This window comes from Lepus europaeus, chromosome 21, assembly GCF_033115175.1.
Source record: "Lepus europaeus isolate LE1 chromosome 21, mLepTim1.pri, whole genome shotgun sequence".
NCBI classification, from domain to species: Eukaryota; Metazoa; Chordata; class Mammalia; order Lagomorpha; family Leporidae; genus Lepus; species Lepus europaeus.
The window spans coordinates 56,167,821-56,180,490 of NC_084847.1; the positions used below are offsets into that span (position 1 = coordinate 56,167,821).

At 59.4% G+C, this 12,670-nt stretch overlaps 1 protein-coding gene across 2 annotated transcripts in view; it reads right to left on the minus strand.

The window, feature by feature from the left end:
• Positions 1-1,603: 1,603 nt before the first annotated feature.
• The window catches only part of DAGLB (diacylglycerol lipase beta), a 39,496-nt gene continuing 28,429 nt past the window's right edge, over positions 1,604-12,670 (minus strand). For both annotated transcript variants that reach the window (XM_062179949.1, XM_062179948.1), the window contains 8 exons: positions 10,783-10,866; positions 10,010-10,087; positions 5,130-5,210; positions 4,916-5,043; positions 3,378-3,446; positions 3,227-3,299; positions 2,261-2,511; positions 1,604-2,166 (listed from right to left, as the gene is read on the minus strand). In XM_062179949.1, the coding sequence (XP_062035933.1) occupies positions 1,968-2,166; positions 2,261-2,511; positions 3,227-3,299; positions 3,378-3,446; positions 4,916-5,043; positions 5,130-5,210; positions 10,010-10,087; positions 10,783-10,866 (963 nt within the window). In that variant the 3' untranslated portion in view covers positions 1,604-1,967. The remainder of the gene's footprint in view (positions 2,167-2,260; positions 2,512-3,226; positions 3,300-3,377; positions 3,447-4,915; positions 5,044-5,129; positions 5,211-10,009; positions 10,088-10,782; positions 10,867-12,670) is intronic.

Below are 12,670 nucleotides of genomic sequence, written 5' to 3' on the forward strand. Positions count from 1 at the left end.
GGAGGTGCAGGTCTGGACCTGCTCCCAGGAGGGCCCGCGTGGGGCGTGCTCACGGGCACACTCGGCCGCCTCGAGTCCAGCGCTCAGCGGACGGTGCTGATGCCCGGAGCCTCAGGTCTGCTGTGCCCCTCTCGGGGCAGTGCTGCGAGTTCACGGGGCTCAGTGTGGACACGGCTCCACAGCTCTATCACAGCCCTCTCTCCCTCAGTCCCTCCCGCCGTGCCGAGGTGATGGCTTCAGTGGGCTCAGCCGTCCAGTGTCCTCACTTCTCACAGCCCAGCTTCTGGCCCCGCCAAATCGTTTTTTTTAAAAGATGATTTACATGAGTTAGAGAGGAAGAGACAGACCTTCCCTTGTCTATTTTCCCAAGTGGACGCAATGGCCGGAGCCGGAGCTTCTCCCAGGTCTCCCACACGGGTGCAGGGCCCAAGCGCTCGAGCCACCTGCTGCTGTGTTCCCAGGTGCATTAGCAGGGCGCTGGCTCGAAGTGGAACAGCCGGGCCCACACGGGATGCTGGCGTGGCAGGTGGCAGCTTTACCCGCTACACCACAGCGCTGGCCCCGTTTTCTGGGCAACGTCGATTCCTCAGGTCATGGGGCCTTCGCTCCACGCTCATCTCTCACTTCCTGCTACTTGTCCTGATGAGTGGCCACTGAGAGCTCCCTGAGACGGCCGCTGCTGGAGACTCCTCTGAAAGGCACAGGAGGAGACAGACCTGCCATCTGCTGCTGCTTCCCAAGTGTCAGCTACAGGTGGGGCCGGGCTGGAGCCAGGAGCTTCCTCCGGGCCTCCCACGCGGTGCAGGGGCCAAGCACGTGGGCCATCCTCCACTGCTTTGCCGGGATTGGAAGTGCGGCAGCTGGGTTCCCACATGGACGTGTGCGCTGCAGGCACTGGCTAACCTGCCGCACCGCGGCACCAGTCCTGGGAGTGTGTTTCGAGCCCTGACGTTGGAAATGATCACCTGGGTCTAAAACCCTAGGCTGGCGGTGAGCGCAGGCCCTCGGCGGCCGGCCCGAGCCTCCACGTGCGGTGTCCCTGCAGTGTCTTCCTCCAATGTCGACTGGACCTTCTGGACCGCTCTCCGAGGTGCCCCCTCCGCCCACTTCTTGGTCCTGGGCCAGCTTCTTGGCCGCAGCCGGGGCTTGGGTGCTTCTGGCCCCATCACGGTTGTGACTTCCAGTCTTGCACTCAAGTGAGCCAGCTGGTGCCGGAGCCCTGTGCCGTCTCCCTCCCCAGGCTGGTGCAGGCGCTGTGTGCAGAGCTGGGGGTGCTGGGGCTGCGGCCCTGTTTCTGTGCATAATCTCTCAAGGTTGAGGGGGCCTGTCCTTGGCCCCGGGGAGGGCAGCGGGAGGGCCAGGCCGGTCTCCACAGCGCGCGGGACGCTGCCTTGCCTGTCGCCCCGTCCCCGTGGGTTTCCGCTCTTAGGGCAGTCTACTGCCATTCCTGGCCTCTGACGGCGGGGGGAGCAGGCTAAAATCTCCCGTCCCTCAGTCTGCAGGCAGGACTGCAAGAGAACGTCCGGCTCACTTTCACGTAGAACTACCCGGTACAGCAGGCCTGCCTGGGAACAGCGCGGGAGCACACACGCACAGACACGAGTGAGGGTGAATGCTTTATTCTCCCCACGCCCTCAGAGCCAGACGAGGCCCAGCGAGCAACGGACAACTCGGCGGCCTCAGGAGGCCAGGCGCGTGGCCGCTCGCCTGCCTCAAACACCTGTCTCCAGTCCCAAGCTTGGTGCCACTCAGGAGGAAACCCGGGTGGGGGCGGGGTAGCCAGGAAAGCCTGGGGCGCACGCGCGAGCTCGGACTCCTCTGTGGAGCGACAGGGAGGACGGCCGCCCACGTCCGCCGCGGGGCTCACAGGCCCCTCCCCTCCGTCCTGACCGCGCCAACGCCGCCGCAAACAGCACCGCCGACCCCGGCCGTTTCCCCGGTGTGGTCCCCGGTCCCAGCAGCCCCGCTTACACCACGTCCACGTCCGGAAGCCCTTGTGCTGGACACGAGACACACAGCGCTCTGTCGGCGACCACGCTGTCCAGCGCTCGCATCAGGACGTCGGGCATGTGGTCAGTCAGCATCTTGGGGCCGATGAGAATCTTGCTGAACTCGGCTTCGTGCGCCCACCTCACGCCGTACTGGGCGGCGGAGCAGCAGCCAAGCCTGAAACGGAGCGGGCGGTGCAGGCGGTGAGCGCCGCGGCCTCGGCGGTCCCTCCTGCGTGCCGTCTGCGGCGGGGCGGCGGGGGCACACTCACCTCCCTGCACTGCCCTCTTCCTGCAGGTGCACGATCCTGCCCGGGGGGTACAGGGGCGGGTACTTGGGGGAGGAGTCTAGCGGGGAGTCGCTGGAGCAGCTGTAGGCCGGGGACCAGTGCGTCAGCAGGCTCTGCTCCCCGAGGAGGGGCTGCGTCAGGTCCCCCTGCTCGCCCCCGTCCAGCTCGGTTGGTAGGTTCTCGGGGCTCCCTCCGAAGAGCTCGTACCAGCACCCGTGCAGCAGGATCTTGTACTGAGGGCGACAGGCGGGGGCAGCGCGTTGGGCCTGCGGCACCGGGAGAGCACCGCGGGCGGGGGCCGCAGCCCTGGGCTCAGGGCAGCCTCGGCAGTGACCCCCGACTCCGAGAGGACATCACCCCAATTCTCTGCAGGAAATCCTGCCAAGGATGTGCCTCCTGAGTGTTCACTGCCACAGTCTGGGCTGGGTGATGGCGGGCGGATAAGGAGGAAACCGGACTAGCCAAAACAGCCCAGGGCCAGAGCGGTCACACAAGGAGACTCTGGGGTCCCCGTCTCCAGGCGCTAGCACCTTCGGGCATGCGTTTCCCCACCCCATGCGCGAGCGGCCCCAGCTACACCCTGTGCCCACAGCATCCCTCCTTAAACGTTCCCATACATCCTGGGGTCCCCACTGGTCAACAGACACGTCCATCGCCGTTGGCGACAGGTGCTGCCAGGATCTGCACTGGCGGTCTTCCTGTCTAAGCTTTGGGACGACACAAGCACCATCAGACACAAACGGACAGCACCGGCAGAGCGCGTGGGGCCGGTCCCCGCCACGGTGTCTAACGGGCACTTCGTGTCTGCCTCCTAGGTGGTCCAGAGAACCCCCGACACAAGCCGGCCAGATGGTGGGAGGGGGCGACAAGCGCCCTGCCAGGGCCTCCCCTGAGCACCCCATCCCGCCAGGCCCAGGCCCCCGGAGCCGTGCCAGGGTGGCCCGTTACCTTGGGCTGACTGCAGTGAGCGATCACCCGCAGGATCCTCTTCTTCAAGTCCTCCAGGTTGGTGACACTTAACCTGCGTGGCAGAGGCCACCCGGAGGTCAGTGCCCGGCAGCCGCAGCGGCCTCAGGCACAAACCAAGCCCCGCGCCTACCTGGGGATCACGTCCTTCCCAAGGACAAGCGACACGGTGAAGCTCTTCGAGTACTCACACAGGGATTTGCTGCAACGTCCAAAACCAACAAGGGTTAGCTGAGTGCCCACGGGGGCTTCGAGAGACCAGCACCACCGCCAGCTCTGCTGGAGCCCAGCTCCGCCCTCTGCCCTCCGAAGGGAGGAGAGCAGCTCGCTGGCCCGAGGCCGTGAAGGCCACTAGATCCACGGGGACGCTCCACAGCTCAGGCTCACATGGGCCAGGAGGGCAGCCCAGGCAGGCGACCCAGCAGCCGCCCGTGGGAGGACCCACGCAACAGCATGGGAGAGCGCGCAGGGCACACATAGAAGCCACTCGCTGGGGCTTTGTCCGTCACATCCCGACGCTCCCCCAGAGAGCCCCACAGCTACGGCCCCTCACGGGCCCAGATGGACAAGGGTGCCTGTGCTGTCAGACGTTGCTTTGTACCCACAGCACAGGGGTACCACAGGCATGTCTGCTTAGGTATGAAAGTAGTGATGGGGCCGGTGCTGTGGCACAGCAGGTTGAAGCCCTGGCCTGCAGTGCCAGCAACCCATATGGATGCCTGCTGGAGTCCCAAGTGCTCCACTTCCGATCCAGTTCTCTGCTGTGGCCTGGGGAAGCAGTGGAAGATGGCCCAAGTGCTTGGGCCCCTGAGTCTCCCCTGGGAGACTCAGAAGAAGCTCCTGGCTTCAGATCGGCCCAGCTCCGGCCACTGCAGCCACTGGGGGAATGAACCAGCAGATGGAAGATCTCTCTGACTCTTCCTCCCTCTGTCTATAACTCTTGTCTCTCAAGTAAATAAATAAATCTTAAAAATTTTTTACTTATTGATTTGAAAGTCAAAGTGACAGAGAAAGAAAGGGAGGAACAGAGAGATCTTCCATCTGCTGGTTCACGCTCCAAATGGCTGCCATGGCCAGGGCTGGGCCAGGCTGAAGCCAGGAGCCGGTCCCATGTGGGTGCAGGGACCCAGGCGCTGGGGCCGTCTTCCACGGTCTTTGAGAGCATTGGCAGGGAGCTGGATAGGAAGCAGAGCAGCACTCCGAGACGGGATGCTCACCTCCCGAGTGCGGGCTTAACCCGACCCAGTCCCCGTGGACAGTCTGAAGCCTCCCAGATACACTGTTAGTTACAGAAGAAATGACATCTCATATCTTCTAATGAGCCCGCTGTGGGAATACACTGGTACCCGAGCAGGGACGGGAGCTGACACTAATCGTGTGTTCCTGCACTACTGAACCGATCAACACGAGTCCTCTAGACGATCTTTGTGTGTGCCTGTTTTGGAAAAAAGATTTATTTATTTGAAAGGCCGAGCTGGCCTCTCTGTGTGGACTTCACAGTTGTTGGTGAAACATTCCAATTACAGAGTTTCTAGTGAACTAGAAAACGGCCGAAGAACACACTCAGGACGCAGTGCGCAGGAGCCCGGGTACTGACTCGTGAGAGGGAGCGCGCCCTGCCCGCACGGCTTGGCTCGGCAGCGCCCCCAGGCACGCAGGGCAGGGCCTTACCTGAGCAGCCCCCTGGGCGGGGAGAAGGCGTAGCACTTGACCTGCGGGTAGGAGTTCCTGAGCATGATGGCCAGCAAGGCGGCGGCTCCGGCGCCCAGGCTGTGCCCCACCACGACCAGCCGGTACTCCTGCAGGACGAAGGCAGAGTGAGGAGGCTACACCCAACAAATGGCTGAAAACAGGACAAGAAAAGAAAAAGTAAGCAACATCTCACGGGAGCAATGCTGAACGCCTGGCTCAAAATCCCATCGCCGACGAGTCGCCGGTACACGTATCTGGCAGCCTGAGAAATGCCCTGGGAACACAGACAGGCAGAGGCGTCACGGCTCAGAGCAGAGTGTACGTCTGAACGTTCACCTGTGACTTGAGCTGGCCCCCAAACAGGCGGTGACAGCAGGGGACCTGCCGCCATCTCCGGTCCTCACTGCTGCCTCCTAGCCCCATGTACCGAGTCTGGCGTGGGGCACATGTTCCCCAAATATTTAAATGAATGGACGGAGGACGTGGGAACATCTTTCATACCACAGACAAGGCTTGTCCAGGCTTTCCTGCAGCTACATGGGACGCTGCTATAGGGACATATCACAGCACACTTCAGCCAAGGCCCTACAGCTTGTCAGATGTAGGCAAGTGACTGATCTTTTTATTACAGTTATTTATTTGAAAGGGAGAGAAAAAGACAAAGACAGAATCAGAGACACAGACAGAGCAGCCTCCTGTGAGCTGGTCACTCCCCAGAAGCCCAACGACGGCCTGGGCCAGGCTGAAGCCATGAGCCAGGACCCTGACCCAGGTTTCCTACACAGGAGGCAGAACCCAACCACTTCAGCCGTCACTGCTGCCTCCTAAGGTCTGCACTGGCCGGAAGCCGGCAATCAACCCAGTCACTCCCACCTGGGCCTGGGTGTCAGAAACGGGGTCCGCACTGCTCAACACCGGCCCCAACGGACCTTTGTGGTTTTTTTTGTTTTTTTTTGACAGGCAGAGTGGATAGTGAGAGAGAGAGACAGAGACAGAGAGAAAGGTTTTCCTTTTTGCCATTGGTTCGCCCTCCAATGGCCGCTGCGGCTGGCGCATCTCGCTGATCCGAAGCCAGGAGCCAGGTGCTTCTCCTGGTCTCCCATGCAGGTGCAGGGCCCAAGCACTTGGGCCATCCTCCACTGCACTTCCCGGGCCATAGCAGAGAGCTGGCCTGGAAGAGGGGCAACCGGGATAGAATCCGGCGCCCCAACCGGGACTAGAACCCGGTGTGCCGGTGCCACAAGGCAGAGGATTAGCCTGTTAAGCCATGGCGCCGGCCCCCAACGGGCCTTTGTAAACGCGCTCAAAGCTTTCACAGCGAGGAAGCACCTACTATCCCTTCAAAGGCAAAACCGGCCACCAGGAGTGAGTACTCGGGAAGTCAGGTTCACGTTCAGTTAAAGAACGTGACTGTGGGGGCTGGCGCTGTGGTGTGGCAGGTTGAGCCACTGCCTGGGGCGCCAGCATAGTAAACGGGTGCAGGTTCAAGTCCCGGTTGCCCCTCTTCCAGGCCAGCTCTCTGCTGTGGCCAGGGAGTGCAGTGGAGGATGGCCCAAGTGCTTGGGCCCTGCACCCCATGGGAGACCAGGAGAAGCACCTGGGTCCTGCCTTCGGATCAGCGCGGTGCGCCAGCCGCAGCGCGCCGGCCGCGGCAGCCATTGGAGGGTGAACCAACGGCAAAGGAAGACATTTCTCTGTCTCTCTCACTATCCACTCTGCCTGTCAAAAAAAAATAATAATTAAACTTAAAACTTCCTGATGACATGGCTGTCATGTGAAATAGGCTCCTTGAAAATGAACCAATCCTAAGAGAAGAGACAGTCCTGGGGACCAAGAACGCCAGCTCACAGCAGCCCCGCTACTCAGCCCAAGACAGGAGGCCCGACCCTGTCCTGGGGGGCTCAGATTCGATTCGATTCGATTCGATTCGATTCGATTTATTATTTGACAGGCAGAGTTAGAGAGAGAGAGGGAGAGACAGAGAGAAAGGTCTTCTATCCACTGGTTCACTCCTCAAATAATGGCTGGAGCTGAGCCAATCCGGAGCCAGGAACTTCTTCCAAGTCTCCCACAGGGGTGCAGGGGCCCAAGCACTTAGGCCATCTACTGCTTTCCCAGGCCACAAGCAGAGAGCTGGATCGGAAGTGGAACAGCCGGGTCTCAGACATGCACCTGTACGGGGTGCCAGCACCGCAGGCAGAAGCTTAGCGCACTATGCCACAGCGCTGGCTTGAAGCTCCTATTCTAACAGGTAGAGGGACTTCTGTGTAAGACAGGACACGGACGACCTCGAGGGAACAAGTCCCTGAGATGCAGCAACCTTGCAGGTGGACTAACGGACCTGGCACCACGTCAGAGAGCAGAGGCAGGCTTCAAACCTGAGCGCTCTGCGACAGCCGCCAAACGCGGACGACGCGGTCACCTGCAGGCCACACTCCCCACGCACCACCTCTGCGGCAGCTCTGAATGACAGGAGCCAACAGGGCGCAGAACGCAAGTGCTGCTGCCGAGCCTCCCTGTGCACGCAGGAGACCAGCCAACACCCAGCTGGCGTTCCACGGCTCCGGATTAGATGCCGATCACAGGGGACGCCAAGGCAGAGCATGCGCTGTGGGCACGGCCCTGGTGGCCCCAAGAGGAGCTGTCACAACATGGTGTGAGGGGCAGGTCTCAGCCTGGGTCACCAACACCCGGCCAGAGCCCACTGCACTCCGAAGGCAGAGGGGGTGACCGGCTCATGTCTCTCTGTAGTAAGATTCAAAGTTTTCCTTTTCTTCACACACACGCATGTGTGCAGACACAAACATGTAATAATAAAGTGGAGTGTTCTGTGAACTGAGGCACCGAAATCCAGCTAAGGGTTAAAGACAAAGCTTCCAGGGGTGCAGGACAGAGGCCTCCATGCACTGTTCTTTCCTGAAACCTTCCTGGGTTCACCTCTGGGCCCTAACAACACGAAAGCCAAGTCCAAGTTCACGGCCTTCTCCCAGGAGTCCTCGCTGTAACTGCTGGGAGTGTGCCCCTAGATGTCAGTCATCAGAGAATGCCAATCAAAGCCACATCACACTATTTAGTAAAATAAACAAATAAAAAGGGGACCTAGCAAGTGTTGATGCTGGCGGAAATGCCACGTGGCACAGCGTTGTGGAAAACAATGCCGTGGCCCAAGAAGTCACTCACAGGACTGCCGTGCAGTCATCAGCGGCTCCATTTCTGGTGCGTTCCCAAAAGAACTAAAAGTGGGGGGAGGGTCCGTGTTGTGGTATAGTGGGTAAAAGCCGGGGTCCATACGGGCACTAGTTCAAGTCCATTCCGATCCAGCTCCCTGCTGATGGCCTGGGAAAGCAGTGGAGGATGGCCCACGTCCTTGGACCCCTGCACCCACATGGGAGACATGGAAGCCCCTGGCTCCTGGCTTCGGTTTGGCGCAACTCCAGCCATCGCAGCCGATTGGGGGTTGGGGGGAGCCAGCAGATGGAAGATCTCTCTCTCTCTCTCTCTGCCTCTCCTTCTCTCTCCGTGTAAATCTTTAAAAAAATATTTTTAAAAATAAAAATAAATAAAAAACTAAAAGGAGGCATTGGAACACAGTGTGCCCACTTGACAGCAGCCACCACACACACAACCCCGTGCCCAGAGCTGAGTGGGAGGCAGTGTGCCCACACTGTGCAGCCTTCGAGGGAAGAGGAGCGAGCATTTCGTGCCGCCGGGGACGCCCGTACCCTCTCAGAGCGCCAGGGCTTGAGCCCCGGCTCCTGATTCCGGCTTCCTGCTACTATGGGCCCTGAAAGGCAGGTGATGGCTTAAGTCCTTGCGTCTCTGTTACCTATGTGGGGGACCCGCACTGAGATCCGGGTTCCTGCCTTCCACCTGGCCTTTCAAGCATTTGGGCAATGAACCAGTGAATGGAAGATCTGTCTCTCATCTGTCTCTATGCCTTTTTTTAAAAAAAGGTTTGTTTATTTATTTGGAAGTCAGAGTTACACAGAGAGGAGAGTCAGAAAGAGAGAGAGAGGTCTTCCATCCGATGATTCACTCCCCAGATGACCACAACTGCTGGAGCTGCGCCAATCTGAAGCCAGGAGCCAGGAGCTTCTTCCAGGTCTCCCACACAGGTGCAGGGGCCCAAGCACTTGGGCCATCTTCTACTGCTTTCCCAGGCCATAGCAGAGAGCTGGATCAGAAGAGGACCAGCCAGGACTCGAACCAGCACCCATGTGGGATGCCAGCACTGCAGGCTGCAGCTTCAACCCGCTGTGCCACAGTGCCAGCCTCTCTCTGCCTTTCAAATAAAATGAAAATAAATATTTTTAAAGGAATAAAATTCTAACAGGGCTACAAGGATGACCATTGTAAACACTATGCCCAGTGAAATAAGCCAGCCACAAAAAAGACAGACTCCACGTGATTGCACTTCCATGAGCTGTCCAGAGGCTGCCGGAGGCTGGGAGGGGAAGCTGGTGTTATGTTGGAGGGTACAGCCCTTGTGGACGAGGAAGGCTGAGTATGGAGAGTGGCGATGACTACCCAGCACCCTGAGTGTACTCAACGCCACTGGCCTGCACACTTAGAAATGGTTTCAATGACAAACATTATGCGTGCTTTACCGGTTTTTAAGAAAACCTAGTTAAGAACATCACAAGTCAGCCCTGAGCAGGCGCAAGCCATTTGCCACCACGTCAGAGCAGCTTCTGCACCCAGCCCCGCTCCAGCCCAGCGAGAGAGAAGCAGGGACCTCGTGGGATGATGGGCAGGGTGGGAGGGTAAGGACTGACTCCACATGGCTCTGTACATCTGCTTTTCTGACCATGAGACAATTAATCTAACTGACGGGGAAGGAAAGCCACGGGCCCGGGTTCAAACGCCCAATCTGACACTTCACTCTCACTACGTGGCTTCCGGCGAGTTAACCCGTCTGTCTTCACTCTTGAAACAAGCACACGTGCACAGACACACCTGCTGAGGGCACCGTGATAACCAACAGAGCAGGAAAGCACTTTTCACAACACTTGGTACAGGGTAGCTACATACTTCCAGGTTAGTATTAGTGGGAGAGACAGACCGAGGCTGTACCTTGTGGACCAGACGGTCCTGCACCCCACACTCGCAGTCCAGGGTCTCGCTCTCTGCGGACAGGTCAGTCAGGATGTCCTACAAAACAGCATTGACCGAGGCAGCGGTCAGCCTGTGGAGTCTCAGCGTGGGAAAACGCGTGACAGTGCACTCTCTGTGGCTGATGGCGGGTCCCCGCTCCCGTGATGTGATGATGCGCCCCCAAGGGACAGCAGGCACAGCACAGCCTCCAACTCAGACAGCTGAGAACTGAACCCAAGGGGTGAGCGTCATCCAGGGTGAAGGGGGCAGAGAGCTGAGGAAGAGGCAAACGGGGCCCTGGGCTTGGGGATGAGTACACGGGGGTTCCCTGCTGGCCCTGGACAAGAGCGGGGCCCAGGGTGTGCTGGGCTGTGAGGACCCGGAAAGAGAGCCCACGGCAGGGCTGGCGAGCAGCGTGCAGCTTTGGACTGCACCTGCTGTCCCAGCTGGCTCTGGTGCAGGAAGTCGGGGGACAGGGTCACCCAGGTTTGAGTGGCCAGGTACATCCAGGGAAGCCAGACAGGAGAGGGGCCTCTGCAGAGCTCCCCTGGCTAGGAGCCAAGCCTCCCCACATCTGTTCATGACAGCTGGTTAGAAGAAAGCAACCTCACCCGTCTTTCACTTGGGGAGCATCTCACATCGTCCTCACTGCCTGCCCAGCCTCAGTGTCTGGTGCCGTTACTCAGAAGCGTTTCTCTGTCCCGAGTCCCTGTTCCCACCCGAGTCCCTGCCTAACGTGGCTCCAGCCTCACCTGGAGAGACATGGTTCCTCTCACTGCGACCACGACGGACTCCTTCCTGTGGTCCAGGGCCACCAGGAACGGCAGCTCATACACCTGCAGGGCAGAGAAGAGCGGTGAGGCACACACGGTGAACACACGTGTCCAATGACACCCACGACGCCGCTGACCTGACTCCCAGACCTGGAAGGAAAGGCACGGAGCTGCCCCTCCATGGGCTCCTCAGATCTCTGCCATCATCCGCGACTGCCCTTAGCGGTTCCTCCTCAGCTTCTGACTCCCGGATAAGTCAAATCTACTCCATTCTGAGGGGCTCTGATCTCGCTTCGACGCCCACATCTTGTCCCAGTCTCACGGAGTCAATGGCTATGCCCGGCTCTGTGCTGCGGCCAGGAGGCAGGTGCTGCCCACAGTCTCCTCTCAGGTCAGCAGCGCCTCGTGACCTGTTGGGGCGGGGCTCAGCCGAGCACCTGTTCTACACGCAGGGACTTCAAAGAGCCCACGGAAAAACTGCGATTTAAAACTACATTTATCGCCGGCGCCGCGGCTCAATAGGCTAATCCTCTGCCTTGCGGCGCCGGCACACCGGGTTCTAGTCCCGGTCGGGGCGCCGGATTCTGTCCCGGTTGCCCCTCTTCCAGGCCAGCTCTCTGCTGTGGCCCGGGAGTTCAGTGGAGGATGGCCCAAGTGCTTGGGCCCTGCACCCCATGGGAGACCAGGAGAAGCACCTGGCTCCTGCCTTCCAATCAGTGTGGTGCACCGGCCATTGGAGAGTGAACCAATGGAAAAGGAAGACCTTTCTCTCTGTCTCTCTCTCTCACTGTCCACTCTGCCTATCAAAAAAAACAAAACAAAAAAAAACCCTACGTTTATCGTGCTGCTAATAAAAGTTTGAAATCCATGTGGCTTTTTTGCAATAGGCACTTTCCACAGGTGCTGTGAAGCACCCCAGGCAGAGGGCCTGCTAAGCCTGCCCTTCCACTCAGTCAGAGCTGCAATTCCGGGCTCCTGCCTTCCAAACCCAAGTCCGGAAGGAACCATGAGAGGGCCTGGGCGTGAGGCAGGCCCAGGTGAACTCACAGGCCCCTCCCCTGTTGTATGAGCTCCAGCCAGTGCCCTAAGCTCCCTCGGCTGTTTCTTCCTCCCCAGGACACAGTATCATCGATTTTTTTTAATGATTTATTTGTTTATTTGAAAGGCAGAGTTACAGAGAGAGGTATCCCATTTGCTGGTTCACCCCCCCCCCAGATGGCCACAATGACTAGAGCTGGGCCAAGCTGAAGCCAGGAGCTTCTTCGTGCTCTCCCACACAGGTGCAGGGACCAAGGACTTGGGCCATCCTCTACTGCTTTCCCAGGCCATGACAGAGAGCTGGATCAGAAGTGGACCAGCTGGGACTCGAACCGGTGCCTAAAGGGATGCTGGCACTGCAGGTGGCCGCTTTACCCACCACGCCACAGCGCAGGCCCCCCAGTATCACTGAATTCTCAGGCTAGGAGAGAAGACCTGGCTTGGAGGAAGCAATGGGTGGGTGCAGTTCCTTGGGGGCAGCATGGTCTGCGACCAGCCGTGTACTTGGAGCGAGCAGGCAGCAGCCTGCCCGCTGCGCTTCCCTGACTTCACACCAGCGACTCGTGGGGGCTCCTTGAGAGAGATCGGAGCAGTCACAAACCTGTGGAGCGATCCTCTGAAACACTACGGTCCTGGGCCAGTGTTTCCCACAGCGGACAAGATGCTCTTAGGATGCTTGCGTCCCACACCCAAGAGCCTGGATTCGAGTCCTGGCTGCGCTCCCACTCCTAGCTTCCTGCCACTGCACACCCTGGGAGGCAGCGGTAACGGCTCAGGTACCTGAGTCCCTGTCACCCACCAGAAAAACCTGACTGAGTTCCTGGATCCT